The sequence below is a fragment of the Porites lutea genome, chromosome 13, assembly GCF_958299795.1.
Source record: "Porites lutea chromosome 13, jaPorLute2.1, whole genome shotgun sequence".
Lineage (NCBI taxonomy): Eukaryota > Metazoa > Cnidaria > Anthozoa > Scleractinia > Poritidae > Porites > Porites lutea.
The window spans coordinates 12,898,064-12,919,849 of NC_133213.1; the positions used below are offsets into that span (position 1 = coordinate 12,898,064).

Below are 21,786 nucleotides of genomic sequence, written 5' to 3' on the forward strand. Positions count from 1 at the left end.
AGTGTGAAGCCATTGACAAGAAAGTGATTTTTCATTCTCATGCAAATAAAACTCATTTTCATAAGAAAGGCTTTGCACTTAGCCTCGTTTTGTAAGTGAAAGTTCTTTGAACTCGGAAATGGCCTATTGGACAGGTTAGTAGTAGTTATTTATAGGTCGATGAATGTCTTGCTTTTTGATTGGTTGAGTAAAAACTAAGAAATAAGGTATTCATTGGCTGAAATATGTTGTGTAAAGAATAAGCACTAACTTGCAAGTCACTTAAAATCACTGTATCCTAACTCGATTTCCTGATGCCGCCTTTATTGTCCAACAACTGCCCTAAACTGTTCTGTTCTGTTCTGTTCTTATCTGTTCTTATCGAACTCATTCAGCTAGAACTAATCAATTCAGACAGGGACAGTATCCGTAAGGCCCGCAAAGGATTTTTAATTTCTAATGGCAAAACACTTGATCTCTATGGGATTAACAACCGAAATAAAATTTAATCTATTGATGTAACATTATAATAACCTCTTTGTACAAGTTTTCGTCTAATTTATTTCTCCACCAATCACATTTTATTTTTATATTTGTATTAGTTTAAATACTGTAACCGTTTATTCTATTCTCACTTTGCTTTTCTAGCCCCTGATGAAGATTAGTTTTGTCTAGTCAAAATATTGGGCAAATAAATTTGTAACCCTTAGCTGTTCAATCAGCCTTGCCTTCAATTTTAAGTGTTACATGGAACAGCTCGTATAAATGGTTCGCGTCTTATTTCTGCTCTTGACTCGTTTTCATGTGAATGTTGCCCGTAGCAACGGCAATCCAACGTGGTGCGACAGAAAGGTGCGACAGTAAGGTGCGACAGGGCTTAAAAACGGCTGGACATGCGCATTAAAACTCTGGGGTTCTTCCCGCCATTCGATTTTCAAAATGGCGGACGACGAATGAAAATTCTACACGTCATTCTGACGGCTATTTGCGACATCTTGCTCGCCCAAGGCCTTCAAATTCTGCGTCACTGAACACAACGAAGACTGTTGTTTGGGTTTGAGGCACGACGGCACAAATCGGAACGGTGGTGTGATTTTAATGAAGCGATCAACACAACGCCTGTTAAAACAATATTTCACCTTTTCAGAATTCAGTCAAGGTACAGTTTTGCCGTGATATAAGGTGGTCTCGGCTTCTATAAGGTTTTAAAGTGCATTTTCTTGTAGCTTATTCATTCTTGTACAAAATATCAAATACAGTATGTGGTCCTTGGTCCGCGTGTAAAAGTCATTAACTTGAATATCTTACCCGAATCTACATGTAACGAGCTGAAATACTCCCTGAAGATAGCTTTTATGTTCCTGTCGATAATCCTGAAGTTTCAAGTTCCAGACATAAATATTTTGCTTGGAATTCGCAAAAAGGCGACCGTTTTCGATGGTCCTTGGTCCGCGAATCTGGTCCTTGGTCCGCGTCTCAGGTAAGCAGCACGATAAAAACGTAAAAATGTTATAGTTTCCACACGAAAACGTGATTTTCACAGTATTTCTTGTTTTTTTTTCTTTTCTTGATGCAATTAAGCTAAAGTTTTTTTCGGAAGATGTTGTGAGCATAAAATAATCTGCTTTTCTTTTAAAGACTTCAGACAACAGTCTCCTTGAGTCTCCCACGCGAGCGTCGACGAGCGGTTTTCAGCGCGGTCGAAAATAATTACCAAAAACTCTGTATGTACTCGAGGTTTTAAAAAAGAGAACTGGTAGACATGTATAGGGACGAATTTCAAAACATTCTTCGAAAACAAAGGCCGTCGCTTTTTACTTTGGAAAATTTTATTCAACCAAGGTCATAGGACGCGGACCAAGGACCGCTAAGCGAAATTTGGTGATATTTTTCAAGAGTCGCTAAAACAAAAAATTCAGCGTCTACAGCAATATGCTTCCAACAGCAGAAATAAGTTGATCTGAAAACCTGTTCTGCAAAAAGGCAAGTCTTCCCGTTGCGTTTTAGTTATTCGCAAGCTAAGTAAACATGACCACGTAATTTACGGTGCCGCAAAAATCCAAACTTCAAGAAAGACAAATTAACCTACCTGTCAACAAACTTTAATTTCACGTCTTCACCAGCAGCAAGAAGGCTGAAACTTCGTCATATGAAAGAATACTAATCAGTAAATCACGATATCTTTCATTATTCAACGTATTTTTTTTCTTGACGAAATATTTTATCATTTTCGGAAAAGACGCGGACCAAGGGCATCGGGGACTTCCGCGGACCAAGGACCACATACTGTATGACTTCTTTTTCGTTCTGATGAAAATTTTTTATCGCTTCTTGTTCGTGGGCGTCGTTGACTTTGCATATGGATGAAATGAAGGTGCACTTCGTGAGTACAGAACATTGCATTTTTCTGTTTTTCCTGTCTTTACTCTCATCTCTTGCGGCTGGTAAGAGAAACTGAAATAGGATTCCGGCCGATAGTTGAAAGATTAGTTCATATTTACTGTATATTTAGGCGAACAAAGTCTTGTGCACACTGTTGATAACCATAATTTTGCTTTGTTTTGTAAGTGACGGTGTTCAGAAAACTTGAAATTATTAAACTTCATGCGACTTCATTGTGTACCATATTTGTTTTAATTTCCTGTCACCGCGAGCTACACTCTGCGGCTGGCCGCGTGCGTCTCCAATGTTATGATGTTATTTGAGCTTATAACCAGCCTATCATCGGCCTATTTTTAATCTTTTTCATGATGTTTTGTTTTTATGAGAGAAGGCTCGCTTCCGGCCTGTTGGAGACGTGTTTGTATATACTGGTATAGAAGGACGATCCCGTGGTTATTTTGGAAATGTATCTGTTTGTAAAAGTACCATTTGCAGAAAACTAAAGGAAACAAACGAAACTGTTGCTCATGAACGTCCACAGACCAGAGCCCAAAGTATGGAGAACTCAAACAAACGTTTGTAATCCTGGAGAAGGAAAGGGGCCTGGGAAAGGAAAGAGAATTTAAATAATACTTCTAGAAAAAATAAGGTAGCCATTGTAGTTTTTGTACACAATTGCAAACAAGACATATACATGTGTACTTTGGACCTATTTACACCATTACTGATGTATACAAAAGGCATCCAATCACCGTATTGATCATGAGACTCTGTTATGTATTATGTCATATCTGACAGACATTTTTCAGCAAAAGTGCTCAACTCCAGAGGACTTTCTGAACGATACTATAATATTGTAGAAGAGAAAATTGAAAGGTAACCACTTCTAAAAGTCCTTTTAACAGTCCCGAGCAAATATTCACAATTGACTGTACGAAATTAAGTAAATTAAAGTTTTATCTCTGTAGTACATAGGCAATTCTCATAAGTAACATGAAAGTGGCAACTGCAGTTACATCATTACTTCTGCCTCATTGTAAAATTCTTTTTCACAAGGGGGGGGGGCACATTATTTAGCACACTGTTCCTACAATTCCACAAGGCTCTCATCAGACACTATAACAATGGAGGAAAAACTCTATGTCCCATCTAAAATGGAAAATGCTTGTGACAAGCATGCAGCTGGAACTTAACAAGACATTTTTGATGCCATATTCATTGATGAAAACCACACCCTTTCAGAGAAAAGAAGAAAGCCCCAAAAATCAAGGGTTGCATGCGGCAGTCTTGCATAGCCTGAGTTTGTTCCGAAACCAAGTAGTTTACTACAAGTAATAGCCAAATATTTCAGTAGAGCCAAGAGGTTTCTAAAATAGGGCTATACATGCAAAAACTGCGAAATGTACATGAAGTACAAAACTAAGTAGTCTGAGTAAAAAGAAAAATAATTTTTTGACTGTTGCTGGTCATTCTGACCAGCCAAAGAAAATCAGCTCGGTTAAGTCTATTGTTTGAGGGGTCATGTCCAAAATATTAAAAATAATACGATGATTTATACCAGGAGGATAATTTAAACATAGTAGCTTAAAAAGAAAAAATATAAATAAATTCAAATCCATTAGCAGTGTACATGTCCACTCAAAATGGCTGGCAAACCAAGAGTTAGTCTGGACAAATGGTCACCTTGGCCTGACATTGTTTATTGATTGGCAGTTATTTTGAGCCCTGGTAGCAACCAGCGAAACGAAACAAAACATTAAACAAGCAGTAATTGAAGCCAAGCGAGTGGCTGACCAACTACAAGTAATGGCTGGGCAGCTAGACTGCTTGGCTAACCAAATCTTAAGACAAGCCAGAAAACAATTTAAATGTGAAAATAATGTTCAATTTAGAGAGCAGTACTAAAGATGTGCCAAAAGACAGAAAAGAAACTTAGTGGTGTACATCTAGGTAAAAACTGCAAAACAATGTATTACAGAATATTTTTTTCTTTGGTCTTTTGCATCATTCAATTCTAACTTCCCCTGTTTTCTCTCTTTTTTCTCTATCAACTGCTCCTCTTCATTATGCACTCTGGGACATCTCTTCTTCACTACTGTGTCTTTACTGAACTATGCAAGAGAAAAATTCCCCATATCTGCTGATCTTCAAAGTCGTGTACTCCTGGACTTTTCTTCTATCTTCTTCATAACTTTCTGTCAAAGCATAATATATCTTCATCAGGCATAATAATTTTTAAACAGCTATGTAAATACAGACCACCACCTCTATCCCCCATCCCCTCTCCACATCCTTCCCAAAAGAATTAAATAGATGATTTCAATTATTTCTTGAATTATTGCTGTAGCACTGAGCTGCTGTGTGGTTTGTGAACTATTGTGATTATTGACCTGATATGTGGTTATTAAACTACTTTTTTTCCAGGCAATAAAAATAAATACCATATATAAGACTATAAATGGCCATGCATGCACCTAGAATGGAATGTCATTAGGCTTGTGTATGTTTACTGAACTCGTAATGTCATTACTGAACTATTTGTCTTCATTGAACTACAACAAAAATAAGGAATGTTCAATTCCTGTGTGGGCAATGCCACCTGAAATAAGAACAACATTCCATGCACTCAGGGGTAGAACTATGACAATGAGTTTATTGAATGGTTCCTACCTCAGTGCACAAGTGCGAGAGGAAGGAAAAATTTGCCTGCACTGGTATTTTCGGCAGCAGAATTTTTTATAAACATCTTCAGTGACGTGTGGATGAAGAAGAGTGAAAATGCAAAAAAAATTCCAACGGAAGAAAAAAGTATCAAGTATTGAAAAGATATAATATTCATACTGGTATTATTATTATTATTATTATTATTATCTACAGTCTCTGCATCTGTCACTCAAGAAATTTGTCGTCATGTAAACAAAGAAGTGAAAATTGATTCTATCTCAATAACCCGGCCAAGCCTTGCAGATATATTTTTAATTCTCATTAGTTTTTCAGCCCTAGGCTACTAGTTTCCATTTAGCAATGCTAATTTAGACCAGCATTGCTTTCCCCTTGGCTATGCTTTTCCTGGTCATGAGCCTAATTGTTGCCTGAAATGTGACATGCCAACCTATGTGCACAACAGCAACTTCAAAAACATAATTCAGTTGTGCATGACACAAACCAACAATCCCCAGACCACAGTTATTTCTGGACGGAGGGAGTAAACTGCCCCTCATGTTACCCTTTAATTTGTTGGTACAAAGGATGAAAGAACTGGCTCAGTCATTAAGCAGGTAAAAAGAAATGTGTTATCACGTGAACAGTGTTTCCTTACTATCTGATCTCGAGACTGATCGTTGTAACAATGAAAACAAGAAATTACTACATAAATTTTATATAATGCTTACTATTCATGAACCATTTGAGTTTTTTAGCATGTAAAAGAGAAAACAATAACTTGTACAACTTCAAGTAAGCTCACAAAATTTCAGCAAGCAAGCCACGCGTGATCATTGCCACAAACGTCGATACAAACATGCATTTAACATAACCAGAACGTTACAAAAAAAATATTTCCAGATACCTTGCCGGAGATGATGACAATAACGATGGCGACGATAAAGATGATGACGAAGGGAATTCATTACACCAGAAAGCAGATGATGATGCAGAAGATTTCGACGAGGGCTGTTTAATATGATCCAGAAAAAGAAATTTCCCGCTTCGCGCATCTTTAAACGTACGAAATCAAATGTCAAGCCTGAGGGGCCGTCATCAATCCATGGAAAAGACTTCTCCAACACAAAACGGCTCTTCTAGAAGCCACTCCATACAAAAAAGGCAATGACCAAAAGTCGCAAACCACTTGAGTTGTATGTTGTTGACGGCTGATTCCCCTGACGCTTACTTGCATCAAAACATGTTGCTCTTTTATCTATTGATTAAGTAGCCGAAACACTATGTTTTGTGTATTAGGAATTTAATACAAACTGATAAATCTCAACTACTGTAGCAACACGTCCTGATATGGTAAGAAATTTGAAAAATGCGCCGAAATACAGCTCCCAATCGGCCACCGATCGTCCGCCATATTGACAACAAGATCATTCATTCTTAACTTTCCGCATGCGTAGTAACTACGAGATCGCTTTTTCACGTCACAACCTCTCGACCAATCAGCCGTTTTTAAGCCCTGTCACGTGGTGCGCCAAAAAAAATTAACGCATGCGTACTATGCGTTCGCGTCTTATATAAGACGCGAAGGTCATTTATACGAAGTTTTTCTCGTCTTAGCTAAGACGCGTCTTATGTAAGAACAGGTGTTAAGGGCTGGTCTAAAATAAGACGCTAAGCCGCGTCATATTTTAGACGAAATGTGCCGTTTATACGGAAAGTTCGCGTCTGATTTAAGACGCGTCCTATGTAAGACGCGTCTTATTTTTCCTCGTATAAATGGCCATAATGTTTTACGTACCCTCCTTCCTTTCTTTCGCTTCCCCACATTTCTATTGTTTTTTCTCCACCGCCACATTTCCATTGTTTTCCTCCACGACTACCAGCACATAGAAAGGTTACACTTATGGAAGGCAGAGAGGCCAAACCAAAGCAAAACAACCCCAAATCAGGCCAAAATAGCCAACGACATACGGGTCATATTCTGCTGAAAGTCGAACATTACTTACCTGCAAGACGAAGTAATATGACCCATAGGTCCTTGCGATAACTTGAATAAATTAACAATGGACAGTTTTCTTAGTTTTTACTCAGCCAATCAGAAAACAAGACATTTATCGACCTAGAAATAGCTAGAAAACCTGTCCAATGGGTTAACACGACCTTACCTTACCGCGATTTCACCGCAATTTATTTTTAAGACAAAAGGCTATGACGTCATCGACGTTAACGTATTCCTGTGCAAAAAAGAAGTAAAACATCCCTACTATACTGCTAATGCTGTACCTGTCACGTTGTCCGGTTTCTTTTGCTACAACACACAACTTTGGCTCGTCAAACGAACCAAGAGAACGTTAAAATGACATAATTCACATATGATTTCAATTAACTAACATCCGCTTTGAAATAGAATTGCAAAGTAAAACAAATACAAAACCCCGATAATGTGGGTTCATTGGTCTTCCGACTGCGCGTTTTTAAGCCGGGGCAGTAAGGTAACTTCTTTCCCCTTTAACGATTAGCATCATTCTTAGCTGGGAACTTCCACACCACACCCCTCCCTCACCACCCCAAAACTATGATGATTATGATGAGTTACGGAAAGCTGGCACGAAAATGAGTTACTGCCTATACAATGATCAGAAATGTACGAAGGAGCTCTACAGACAGCTGAGACTAACAAGAAACTAACAAATACATAATGAAGTCAGTAACGTAACAAGACTACTGAGATTTAAAACCGAAGATCCAGGGTAATACGTAAGTATACAACCAACCTCTCCAAAAAGAACAAGCTGGCGAACTGAAAAGCCACTACCGGGAAGACTACACTAGTAACATACAAACAAACTATTCCGAAGGAAAAGGTTTGAAGACAACACCTTACACTATACAGAGTCTTTACCCAAAAAGGACAGCCGTATGCAAAGATTTGGTTTTGTTAACTTTGGTGACTGAGGTTAAGCCAGCGACTTGACCGGTTAAGTCGCCCAAACGTCATCTCGCCCTAAACCATAGTGTAACCCTCCATGGTCGCCTGACATTTTCTACTCAACAAGATCCTTAAACCTTGTAACAAAAAGTATTGCGCTTGTTTCGTCTCATCAAGGAGTAGGGGAAGGAATAGAATTACAGATTTGACACTCGTTTCGTGTCATCGTGGCCTAAATGAACGAGATTAAAAAAACACACATTTATCGCCCTTGGTTTACCTCAACAAGGCTTAAAGAACGAGATATCATTAGACAAACTGCCTTATGCACTTTTTTTCCGCGTGTACTACACCTGATAAAAATTCGCGCGACATTCATTTGTAACTCTGGTTTCGGGTGACCTAACTTTAGGCTAGATGACTTTAGGGCGACTTAACCATCAGACTGGGCTAGCGATGGAAAAGTTAGTTTTTCTCAGGACCCCGATTCGGCGGTCAATCGACGTTATCAAAACAAGTCGTTGTTATTCAATCCTCCACTGACTATACACCAGTTAAATTAGAAACTACACCGCTTCATTCATCTTCTACCCGTATAAACGAAAAGAGGAGAACAGACAATGACGCAAATTTTTAACTTTGTCTTCTATGGTAAATAGAAATAAGTCTGTCCCACAGTCCAGTGCTGTACAACTTCAAATGAACAATAACGATCAGCCAAAATTACAGGCCATCCAAGGATTTGACCGAACAATGCCAATCTTTGACCAAACATTGTCCGTTGACCGGTCGTTATTTCAAGACCTGGAGGTGGCCTTACAACACAAATACAGTATAAAGCCAGGGGCATAATATTCCAAAGTTACCTTTTATTCATAAGTTATCAAAAGACAAAAAACGCTATATAAAATGATCCCTGATGATAGCCAGATTTCCAGATAAACTAATAATGTTGGAATTCCTATCATTTTTTATTGTTTGTGGTGTAGTGCAGTCACCGTGTTCCCTATTGTCACCTGTTAATGGAGATACCAGAAAATTATAACACCAAACTTGTAGGAAGCAAGTCTAGAGAAGGATACAAAGTTTACTTAGTCAGTCTCTCAGATCAAATCATAATATAGTTAAACTTCTGCAAGACTACAAGTCTATAGGGAAAGGAAAACACTGATTATCAAGAATTAATCTGACAGCAAAAAATACAAAGGTACTTGTGACAGAAAAGACAGTTGTGCGGCGGCAGCGGCAAAAGAGAGTTGGACAGCAAAGTTTAACCTGAAACATTGCCTACTTACATTCTCTACTACAAATAGATCACTTAATGCCCAGTTTTTGTTTCTCTATTCACAAAAAATGTCTAATAAATGGGGGGCTATTGCATGGTACACAATGACACTTTTACAGGTTTCTTTTTCACTCCAATTAGCCTGATAGAATATTATTAAATTATTAACATTATTATTAACCAAAAAACCAAAAACCAAAAACCAATTCTCGGGAGTGCCACATACGGTGTTACTACGTTAAGTTTATATTGTCTTTTTGATTTGAGAAATTTGTTTCACTTTAACCTGGTGTAAATTCAATAAAACTTTTCCAAGTCTAGCTCTTGTTCTAAGGTCCAAAACAGTACAATGTAGCTACACCTGTAAATTACACTTGTAAAAGATTTATTAAATTGACCACTACATTTATGTTTGAGACCTTATTAAGTGAAAAAGTCACCAAAGTCTTCGCTACCAAAGAAGAAACATGTACAATGAAAAATGTCAAAATGCACCACAGTGGTAGAGTATGGTTACACCACACCCTATCTATTCAATTTAGTCATCTGGCTTCAGTTGTTCAAAAGGTGATAGCGCTATCCACCAGATAAATCACTATCCAGTTGATAACTATTAGGGAAACCAATTGCACTATCCATGGATAGAGATTTATCCGGTGGATAGCCCTATCCACCATTTTAACAACTGGGGCATGCAGAATAATCATTACAGGTATGTTAGAGTTGTCAAAGACTGCAGCATTGATTTCTTTCATATTGCTTGTCATACCCAGTATCATTAGGGTAGAAAAGTAGTCTGCTCTTAATAGTTCTATGATTGTGAATGCAAGCTGTCTTGATGCTTTTAAACAAGTATTTTCCATCATTTTTTTGTCCTCTTCGTGGTGAATAAGTTTTCTCTTCTCTGTTACTGTGTTTAACCTCGTGACTTTGAATGCTGAATGAGCCATTGCAGGGTAATATCTACAAAAATGACAAAGAACACACAGCTAAGTTGTCAGTCAGCCTTTAACCTTTATGCAACAATAAGCAAAGCATTTCAGCTCCACCAGTCCATATATTTCCCAGTGTTCATTAGAAATATTGAGAGACTTTTTGGTTGCACAATGTGTAAATGGTACCATGTGAGGCACAAAACTTGTTTCGGAATGATTTTTTTAGTTGTTTCTTGGCACTACAGAAACCATTGCACATTAGCAAAATAATGTAATATCACTAACATTGTGTTGTGGGTTTAATTTAATCTTTTTTATTTTGTCAATTGGTAGTGAAACGATCTGCAAAATACTTATAGTGCAAAGCATATGGGAAACAACAAACAATACCTTATTGTAGGAAATTAGTGCTCAATGAAATTAAGGTAAGGGAAATTAAGGCGAATTTAGTGGAAACCTGCTTTTGAATATAAGAAATTAACGTAAAAGAGAGGGTGACTTTAAATAAACAAAACTTGTTGAGGCAAAAGGAACAAAGTTAAACGTATAATCCGAAATGGAAACTTTGTTCATGGTTCTTTCCCTAAACACACCAGTGGTCAAGTGCAGAAATCTGGCCACTTAAGTAGGGTTCTTTAAAGTTTCACTGTTACTGGCAGATCTTTACCCTGATACTCCTCTTTCTTAGGTTTCAAGAATGCTACAAGTGTATTGAGAATTTGGAGCCAAAATAATGGAAATAAAGGTCACGGAAATTAACAGTTACAAAAATTACCTTAAATTAACACAAATTTTTGAAAGTCATGTTAATTTCATAAAGCGTTACATGTAATTTCCCATATTAATAATAAGGTAATCTGTATTGCTTACCAATGTTCTCCTTTTCTTTGCAAGAGATAGAGTAGCAGCAAATTTCTCGATCTTGTATGGAAGCCAGATTCCTGTGGGCACAAAAGATAACTAAGTAAACAAACATTGTACTTTTAAGTTAAAACAACAGAATAATCTCATATCATGTGAAATACAAATCCTGACACATGGGTGATTAAAGGGAAATGCAATCAATTCAGAACTTACAGTCTCTCCACCAGTTCTTTTTCATCTAGTGCATTTGGGAGGTCCTTTTTGTTTCCAAGAACTAACACCTACAAGATTAAACATACAGAACATTCAGCAAAAATGAAGCAATTAAAGTGCATTTTTTGTGACCTTTTTTGTAAACCCTCTGTCACAGTTCAGTGACACTTTTGTCCAGAAATGCACACAACTTAGACCTCCGGTACTTCATATTACACACAGCTGTTTGTAATTTCAATATGACTTCACGTTTGACTGAATGGCCTTGCGTTAGGTGAGGATTAGGGCTAGGGGACACCTTGTGATGTCAATCATGAAGAGCGTGAATCTCATTAGCATGCATTTCTGGACATACCTTCAAGTTAATATTGTGTTGATTACAATAATGATCAATAGCTTGAACAACTGTAATAATTATTATTATATATAATTTATTTTCAAAGCTATTCACGCACATGCTATGAGAACTGTAGATTACATATAATTGCAGTTTACAAGCACAGAGATTCTTCACATTAAAATATTTTCAAGCACATACTGGAATGCCAGCTAACTGTGGTTTTTCCAACAGTCCATGAAGTTCATTTCTTGAAGCTTCTAATTTTTCATGATCTGCTGCATCTACCATATACCTTGAAGAAAAGTAACAAAGAAACCTTGTTACAATGCAATGCTACAGTAAGTAAACAATCTCCTCAGTAGTCATAAAAACTAAAATAACCTATTATTGCAGGAAAGTCTCTACTTTGGTGACTCATTTTTCACATTCACTATTATTTGTCATTGAAATTTGGTGATTATAATAAAGGGTTTTGATTGTAAGACTAAGGAGATTAAAGAATAAAAGAAAAGCATTGGTTATATGGCTATTTCCACAGAAGGAGCAGCCAATCCTGAGTGACAATGCAAACTCTACAGTTATAAGGATTCTTCTGTTATTTAGATTTCTTCACAACAATAGGAATGTACTTACACAATACAATTTACACCTCTACAATATCTCTCCCACATGCTTCTAAACCGAGGCTGGCCTCCAATGTCCCAAACCTAACAACACATAACACAACTGTTTTTTACCTTTCACATACATGCTTTATAAAGGCCAAAATTTCACAATTTTTTTTAGAGATGCGTATTTTGCGACACTTAGTTGTCAAGAATTTATGAGATGGTCAATAAAATTGGTCAATAAAAATGTAAAAATTTTACATGCAGTATTTTGGATATTGCTAAAATTAATGGACAAAAAAAACACTATCAACAGGTTTTTAACCAAATCATGACTGAAATGCACTTAGCCACCTGTGTGGATCCACATTCCTTCTACCTCTCATGACATCACTTTTCATGGTCAAGGACCACTTTGTCAGCTAACTTTTGCAGGGTGAAGAGATCTTTCAAACCATACATGAATAAGCATGATTCAGTCAAGGAGGCAAAGGCAAAGGCAAATAAGCATGTAACGTTGACACACATACTCCCTTGAAAATCTTGATTCACTACCCACCTACCTCTCCTTTCATGAAACACCTTTACCCACTGAAATGAAGCCTACTACATGCTCAGCAAAAGAAAAAAATGAGGCAAAAAAAAACGAGAGAAGAGGGATGGAGAGAAAGTGAAAGGAAAAAATCAAAACTACTGTGTCACTTTTAAACTAAAAACCAAATTTTACTTTCTGCGCATACGCCCTGAACTTCAGAAGCTTGTGTTATTTTGGCATCTGGATCAGAAGGCTGTGAGGCCTACAACCCATAAACAGCTTTTTGGTTTAAGTTTTAGCTCTTTATAGCCAGAGAGTGACCAGAAAATGGCTTGAAAATGGTTTTAGTACACTTCCTCCCAGCCCATCCTCTTTCTAATAATATTTTGCACTATCATAACAACTTGTAGCAAGGCCAGATCACCCTTAGTAGTCCCATTGACATTAAACCTTTCCATTGGATGTTCAAGAAACACTAGTAACACTGACCCTTTCATGTGCCTATAATATAGCAGCCTCCCACACAGGCATTTTTAGGGGAGCTCGTCTTTCATCCCTGCCACAAACGCCTGCTCAACCAAAAACAACATTCCTTTCCATTGTTTTAGTCGCGTGGTAAGTTACCAATCAGCAGTTTTGAAATAAAGTGCTGACAACCTAAATGCGACTCATAAGCCCGTGGTAGTGTAAAAACATGACCCTAGAATTACCGATTTCCTTGTTTTCTTTCCTTGGCTATGGTTGGGCAGTGCAAGGAGTATTCTAAAACCTGACTAAATCTTACTTTTGCCACTTGGACTCTAACATTTTGTTGAGGTCATAAAGCTTTACTAGTGTTTCATGCAGAGCAAGTAATTATCGGGTTACCCTGCGGTCAAGGTCAACTTTCCAGAATTTGGAAAGTACAATGCGATTGGCTAAGCTTGGGAAAGGAAAGATGTTCTCGGTTGAGCAGGCGTTTGTGGGGAGGGATGAAAGACGAGCTCTCCTAAAAACGCCTGCGTAGCAGGCTAATAATATAGATGACACAACACAAATCTTGTTCATCATACCTTAATTGTTACATTTCCTTTGGTAACTTTTCTCATATTAAATCCAACTGTTGGTATCATGTCTTCACTAAACTGACCAGACTGGAAAGATAACATTCCAGAGATTACTATACTATTATATTCAGGAGTGTGGTGTCCATGTATGCACTTACGCCCATGCGTACATCTGGATCTGGAAAATAATATTTTTTTAATTCCCTGAAAGCATTTTTATCATTTAATCAGAACATGCTCTGGGAAGGTGCATCATGGGTTGGTGTATGTGTGCCCCTTGTTTTAAGTTTGTCTTTGAAAATAGTGAACTAAACAGTTCTACTGCATAAAGAATTTGAAATCCCAACTTTACATAGCAAAATATTTCAGATATTGAAGTTCGTGTTTTTTTCTGAGGTTGCACAAATGTCATTTTGAGTACAATTTAGTGGCCTTATAAACAAACTTAGGATCCTCAAAAAATCATATTAAATTCGGCAAACATTCATTTTATTTATATTTGGTCTCTTTTTAAAGTTAAAAAAAAAATTATGGTGTACTGATGAAGCCTTTTGAATTTATTTTTCTTCAAAGACAAAAAATTTTGCAGCATTATTATTTTTCTTAGCAGCAGGTGATAAAAATTCCAGCAGTTAAATGCGCAGCCATACGTGTAAGTTGCAAATAAATCCACGCGACGATTAGTTGAAGACAGGATGAACACGAAACTCACAAGCATGCAAATGGCTCGTGGATTCTCTGTTCTGTATCACATGTTCTCTAAAAAACAATGCATTCTCTGTTCTGCATTACGTCATAAATGTTACCTTTCATTACTATATGTTACATCAATTCAAAATTTTTTCTGCCCCTGGAACTATCATGCACGTCTTTATTAGGCTACCACCATGCAGCCTCGCGTCTTTGCAAGGCTGCTCGTTGGCAATTAACAAGTATTGTTTGACCCTTTTTTTAAAAAGAGGAGTATTCAAGCGTTTAGAGTCAGGGGTTAGTTCCTGCCAGAGATCTACTGCCATTGCAGATCGTTTGTTTGCCAGTGTTTGTTCTATGACACGTCTTATATAGATTGCCTTTTGAAGCATATCTTGTGTTATGAGAGTGGATGTGTTTGGCATATCGGAAACAACTATTTAAGATTGATGGAGCTACTGTTTATACTATTTAAGGATAAATCTTTATGCTTGAAGTTCATATATGTGATTAACAGTTAGAGTGTCAAGAAGATTTATTAATAGCAAGCGGCTTTCTATATTTTTCCCATACAAAGTAGACAAAACATTATCCTTACAATGTGGCTTTGTTTGATTTGAAGAACTTTTATAATGGACTTATAGGAACTGCTCCAAGCAATAATACATAGGAGAGATAGGGATCGATTTAGTTGTGGTACATTTGTCTCAGTTGAGATGGAGAAAAGTAATGACGAAGCTTTAAAATAATTCCAGTCTCAGAGAGCAAGATTCAAGTGCAACAAAGCTGTATTTACAGCAAATAAGAAGCTCACAGTCGCTGATGCCAAATTAAAGCTATTTAGCAGTCTATTGAGGAGGACGACGAGAAAGTCACTAGGGTCACTATCCCAGGTTTGGACAACCCTATTGACACAAAAGAGACAACGCAAGTCTGGATTAATGCACAAGGGATTATGGAGACACTGGATCGCAGAGGGTACCCAAGCTCCCATCAGGACTCAGGGAAAGTAATGCACACCATGCTTTAAAGTGAACTAGCCAATGCTCACCCGTTTGCAAAAAAGAGCATTTACCTGGCACAAACACTGCCAGCTTGGAAAAGTCCCCGCCAGTCAACACGCCCCTTTTTGGCCTCCGAGGAATGAATCCCTTTGCGACGACTCCCGCAGATGACCTCACAACAGTCAATCAAAGGCTAGTCGCAACTTTGTCGTGACAAAACCTTCCTCAGTGCCACCTCGAGATATTCGCAGGAGACCTGACACTCTCCCACCCATCGAAAAGTGTTTTTCGTGCCATGATCGAGAAGCTACACAAAACGAGATGCACAAATAGAAATTAATAACTACTGTTAGAGACAAAATAGGAATCTCGCTGACACCATGTGCGATGTATGGAGGGAGCTGGAGAGACACTTCGGCAATATGTTGCCATCACTAACGTTCTGTGAGAATGACTTCAGACAGCAGCCAAATTTGGAGAAGAAGACAGTGAAAAGCTTCAAGCATTTCCTTCAAAAAATAAGTGCTGGAAGTCAGAAACAAATGCGTTCTCATAGCAGGAATTTTTTTGGCAGGACATAGATTGAGTAAATGCAATGCAATCGTGAAATGCGGCAAGTGCAGGGACGACTGCCATCCCATGGCACTTCACAATAGAGACGCCTGACACGACATGAACGGAGCACAGCAAGGAGCTTAAAAACGGCCTGCAATTCGGTTTGCCGCAACCCTTTCAGTGGTGGAGTCCTGTGTAACAAGATTGTTCTCGTTGACATTCTCTGTGAGAATTGTCTTCAAAAGTCTCATCGCACTTATGCAATCATAGACGACCTGAGCAACGCTTAACTCCAAACCTAGTCAATAGGTTGAGTGCAACCAGACCGAACATCAAGTACTTCCTGATGACCTGCAGCGGTGGATGAGAAGAAAGTCTGGGCAATAATAATTATAAGTATAAGTATTAGACCTTAATTATTCATTACGCATTGCATAAAATACAATTCTTACAAATATTATAAATATCCTCTACATTTGTCTCACTTATGGCACTGCTAAAGCTGGCTACTGATGGTAGAGATCTAAGCTGATGATCTAACTTGGACAACAAATATGGCCCCATGATGATGTGTTAAATCTATGAGAACTTAAGTCACTGTTCCTTAAATTGTAGTTATAGGTCAATTATTGTTGGCGAAACATGCTTTGGACTGTTTGTGGCATTTCTTGCCATTCACTAGAACGAGAAGGACCATTTCACATTCCATGTCTTTCTGCCAGAAAAGTCCTTTATGCAAACGGGAACTATGTCTGTAATAAACTCGGTGTACAACCCTCTGGCATTTCCAGTCATCCTGGAAGGGAAGCTAATCCCCACAGCAACTCGTCATCATGGGGAAGAAGGTGAATGGCAACAATCCCCTTGGTTGGGATGAACCACTTCTGGAGAACATGAAACACCACTGGAGTCAATGGAGAGACCTACTCCCCAAGCTGGAAAAAGTATTGATTCCTTGTTGCCACCATCCTAAAGGATTTGACACTGTCACATGGAGGGAGATACATGCATTTTCCAGTACAAGCAAGGAAGCCATCCAAGCTGTACCTGTGTGAATTCAACAAAGATGGAGTTGTAAGCCTTTCTCTTTTGTTCAGATGGTCTAAGTTGGCACCAAGCCATATGATGAGCATTCCTAGATTAGTGCTGTGCAGCGAAATACTTGTAACACAAGACATAATGATGAATCACATAGAGCTTGACATTGAAATTGATGAAGAAATCTACTACTCTGACTCAAAGGTTGTACTTGGGTACATTCAGAATGAAAGTAGAGGATTCTATGTCCATAACACGACTGCACCAAGTCAAGGGAGATACATCAACACTGCAAGAAATCCTGCTGACCTCGCAACTCATTGTGTTACCCCACAACTGGAAACTAATAGAATCGCGATGGATACTGGGACCTTAATTTCTATGGAATCCGCTGCTCCAGCCTCAAGCTTCACTCCTGGCGGTACGCCTCAGCGAAAGAAACCCTGAGGTGAAAAGGGAAGTCATCACCTGTGCCAAATCAACACACTCACCCCAAAGTCTTAGCTGTGAGAGATTTAAGCGCTTTTCCCACTGGTCCTCCCTGAGGCGTGCAATTGTAAGTCTTAAAGTGTGTTCGTAAGAAAGTTCAAGGACAGAAATCAAGGGCCCCAAACAAGCGAGTCATCCCTTGGCCTCCTCAATCTGCAGCTGAGCTTGAACAAGCTGGCCAGGCTGTAATCTAGGCAGTACAGAAAGAAGTTTTTTCCACAGAGCTAATGGCATCGTCTTTAGATGAAAGGAATAAATCACTTCCCAAACATTCAAACCTGTTGCAGCTTGATCCCTTGGTACATTGTAATGGGCTACTTTGGGTCGGAGACCGTCTCAAAAACTTGACACTTGACTCTCAAGAGAAACATCCAGTAATTCTACCAAAAGGTCATCATGTATTGGAGATGATCATTCACATCAAGGTACTGGAAACTATGGACACCAACTTGTTCATCTGTGCACTGGGATGGTTTTTCACCATTTGTGGATCAGTGATGAAACTCATACATGTATGTGATTGCAGCAGTAGCTTTGTTGGAGGAAAATCACAGTTGCAACAAGCACTTTTGGAGATGGACCAAACACAAGTCTAGAAGTTTGTAGCAGAACAAGGTTGGATATTTAACCCTCCACACGCATCGCACTTTGGACACGTATGGGAGTAGCAGATTGGAACTGTATGATGTGTATTGGATGGAATGTTGCTAGGGATTGGATGCACACAGCTAAGCCATGAACTACTAGTGCCTCACATGACAGAGGTTACTGGAATCGTCAACAGCCGCCCCATTTCAGTAGTCCCCTCTACAAAGGTGAACCATAAACTACCACAATGCTGCTTATGATGAATACCTGCCCTCTAGCACCTCACCCTGGTAACTTGGACCTGTATGCCTGTAACTGGTGGAAGAGAACACAATACCTGGCTGATCAGTTCTGGGTCAGATGCAAAAGCGAGTATCTGCAGAACTTCCAGAACAGATTGAAGTGGCAAAAGTGGTAGAACACTGATGGCAAAGTGCTAATGGCCAAAGTGACTTCATGTAGAGCAGGAAACTCAAATACCTACAAAAAACCAATTTCCAGTTTCGTCGTTCAACTGAAACGGGAAGAGGAAGCCTGATTTACGGACAATGCAATTTGATTCCATGGACTTGATTGACATAATGATGATGAAAGCAAGGATTTTCAATACTTGGGCGAGGAGTGTCATGAATTCAGACGATGCGTTACATTGGTTTTATATTATTTTTTGTTTAATTAGTTGATATTTTACAAGTTTTGACATATTATCATTATTATGGCAGTCCACCTAGCTTGGAGCAGGGGGAGAGAAGAGATGAGGTCTCGGACCAAGAAACGATGTTTTCAAAACTTGCAAAGCTGTCACCTTCCGTGATGGTCAGCGATTATTTAACCAGCAGAGGAAATAAGTCAACAATTAAAAAAATAATATCATGCCTCTTTGTTTTTCTCGCATATTGTATTTTTCCGTTGGTATCGAGATTGCAAAACGCAAGTGACACTCACTGCAACCGTGTAAACTCTTAACCAGCAACGTGCACTGGACTATTGATCGAGTTTATAGGAGTTTTGCCAGGTGAGGAGAATATTATAGAAGTTATGATACTAATACAAATTACTGGAGAAAGGGTCAGATTTATTGAAATTAAGTCTAAACAAGAGAGCTTTATAAATATGAGCTTACATACCTGAATAAACAGATTCAGACTTCATAACAATGATAACATTTCACTTTGTTCATTACAAATATCAGTCAACACCTTAAGTTCAAAGTTAAAATTCAAACAACCCTATAAGAAATTACATCTATTGCTGAAACCTCTGTACCTTGAAGCGACCTTAACTTTCCTTAGGTTTGCAGCAAAATGCTGCTCAATATCTAACTCTTCGGTGGTTGTTTCAGCCATACGCAGCTATAAGTTGCATGTTCCAAACTCTGCGGAAGAATATTGTTTAAAGGAAAAAGCAACACACATGCACATCTGAAAGCACACATCTGAAAAGCGATATAAGATCAATAAAGGTGTGAATTACTAACATATCATAGATCATAATAGTGAGAAACAATCCAGCCTTCTACCGCGATGATTTTGTTCCTTCTCAAAACCATTGATCTTTGGTTTATGATGAAATGCACATGATCAAGACACAAATTCACTTTCCAAGTTGTGAGAACATCGTTTTTATTTTATTTAAGAGAATGTCTGGGAAGTAGCTTCCCAACACCCCCCCCCCCACCCCCCTCCCCGCCCCATCAACAACCCCCACCTGCCTAGCACTTTAACCAGATCTTAATCGGGGATATACGCAGAGTCTTAACAGAGTTAGATTATTTCAATTTTTTCCCACTTTTTCGTTCTTTTCTTTTCTACACTTGGAGAACTATAACATGATTTTTGTTACATTTTTGTCTTTCATTTTAGGTTTGTTTATACTAGATTTCATTTTACTTTTCAGTTACTTTCTTGCATTATGCACGTTCAGTTCTTACCATATTTAAGCAATAGAAAACGTTTCCCGTGTTTGCATAGCCTGATATAAACACGAGAGGGGTTGGGACAATTCGAGACAGTTATGCAAACCCGAGACGAAGTCGAGGGTTTGCATAACTGTCGAGAATTCTCCCAACACCTCGAGTGTTTATATCAGGCTATGCAAACACAGGAAAAAAGTTTTCTATTGCTTTTATAAAATAACTTTCCCAAGAAAAACGCAAAACTCTTTGTATAGCACTGATTAAAAGAGAAATTCTTACCAGTCGCAAAATCTTGTCCACGAAGTCTTGCATGCGTAATCAGTTCTTGTTTTGCAAAAAGATGCTTTGCAAAATACGGATTTTTCTCGCTTAAAACGGTCAGCTTAAGCGAAGAAAAATGTACACACCTTCTTTGTAACGATTTTCCAAGTTTTAGCCGACCAAGGAATGGGTAAATAAAGTAAACGTTTTGAGTTTTGAACTTGAAAACTTTTTCAAATTTGTGCTTGCGTGATTAGCGCGTGAAAAGCCAAACAACTTGACGCCACAACCATGTTTACATACTCTGATGCAAACACTCCTCTCGGCCAATCAGAGCGCGCGTACTTTCTTAGTTATTTTATAAACTTCATTGATTCTACAATAAACAAAATTTTAAATCATCTTGGAGAGTGTGGTTGATCACAGCGAACTCTAACTAGTGGCAACGCAACAGGGGCTTTATAGAGGATTTACGGTATTAATAATCATTGAAACTTTTTTTAAATCACCATTGATGTACTAACAATAATATTGCTAACCAACAAATGAACTTTGTGTCTTAAATGGGTTATCATGTGAGTGATAGAAATGAATTGTACAGTACATACAGCTGTAGAGGTCATTACCGTACTATCAGCAATAATTTAAGAGCATAATACCATAAACAGTTTGCTCTTCATGTGCCTTGGGGAGCCTTCTAGACACAACAACAAATGAACTTCCCAGTCATGTATAAGCAACTCTCATAAGCAGAATAAAACCACAGTTTTTATGCTCTTGCTGAATCAATAACAGATCTCGTAACCATCAGTAAAGCAACAGAGTACAGATACATACAGTTACAGATATTTTTGGTCGGTCTACACATATTTTCCTGCAAATGACATTGGCAGTTGAAGTCTGAAAAAAATGGTGCATTAACTGTCGTTTATCGACATTTTCGTGATGTCTCAGTTCAGTTTCAGTAAGTTATGCTGATATAAAATTAAAAGGATTAATTTCTCAAATGCATCACATACATATTTATACAACCGCACACCAAGCCTGCTATAAGCGTCAGCTTACATGAAAACATACGTTATCGCGTGAGTAAAAGTTTGTAAATTTCAAGAGAGAAAAATAACTGTTTCTGATTTTGATGCATCGTTAAGCTTTTAAGAATAGAAATCAGTAAACGTAAAAAGGGCAAACTTGCATGACATCACTCATGACTTACCGCTATAACATTGACAAACGTCGTCTTCCCAGAATACTGCAATCCTACAAGAGTAAGCTCCATCTCCTCCTTCCAAAACAAGCTTTTTATCCAGTCTAAGATACTTCTAAAAAACGCCAACATGTTTGTAACAAGACGTTTCAAACGTGTTCACTTGATTCTCGGTTTTCTGTCCCTTCCGTCACATGACAAAAGATGGCGGATCAATCCCAGAAAACAATTCGCGCGGCAGAAGAGCTGCAGAAGAGATCTG

General features: G+C 38.2%; 1 protein-coding gene and 1 long non-coding RNA gene across 2 annotated transcripts; both read right to left on the reverse strand.

The window, feature by feature from the left end:
- Window positions 1–3,994: 3,994 nt before the first annotated feature.
- LOC140923643 (uncharacterized) lies at window positions 3,995–6,425 on the reverse strand. Its single transcript, XR_012164166.1, has 2 exons — window positions 5,930–6,425; window positions 3,995–4,556 (listed from the first exon to the last, which is right to left on the reverse strand). It is a non-coding gene; the product is annotated as an uncharacterized lncRNA (long non-coding RNA).
- A 2,375-nt stretch (window positions 6,426–8,800) lies between these two features.
- LOC140922736 (ADP-ribosylation factor-like protein 8B-A) lies at window positions 8,801–21,736 on the reverse strand. Its single transcript, XM_073372755.1, has 7 exons — window positions 21,534–21,736; window positions 13,784–13,864; window positions 12,222–12,295; window positions 11,787–11,880; window positions 11,249–11,316; window positions 11,042–11,112; window positions 8,801–10,199 (listed from the first exon to the last, which is right to left on the reverse strand). Exons 1-7 carry the CDS (start codon window positions 21,654–21,656, stop codon window positions 10,153–10,155), a joined length of 558 nt encoding a protein of 185 aa, XP_073228856.1. The 5' UTR covers window positions 21,657–21,736; the 3' UTR covers window positions 8,801–10,152.
- Window positions 21,737–21,786: the final 50 nt, after the last annotated feature.

Excerpts from the sequence above, each read along its gene's own strand:
- LOC140922736 (XM_073372755.1), bottom strand. The coding sequence starts at position 21,656 with ATGTTGGCGTTTTTTAGAAGTATCTTAGACTGGATAAAAAGCTTGTTT. Across the intron at positions 11,881-12,221 it reads AGAGGTGTAAATTGTATTGT|GTATATGGTAGATGCAGCAG; the intron begins GTAAGTACATTC and ends CTTTTCTTCAAG. Across the intron at positions 11,113-11,248 it reads AAAGAACTGGTGGAGAGACT|GAATCTGGCTTCCATACAAG; the intron begins GTAAGTTCTGAA and ends TTGTGCCCACAG.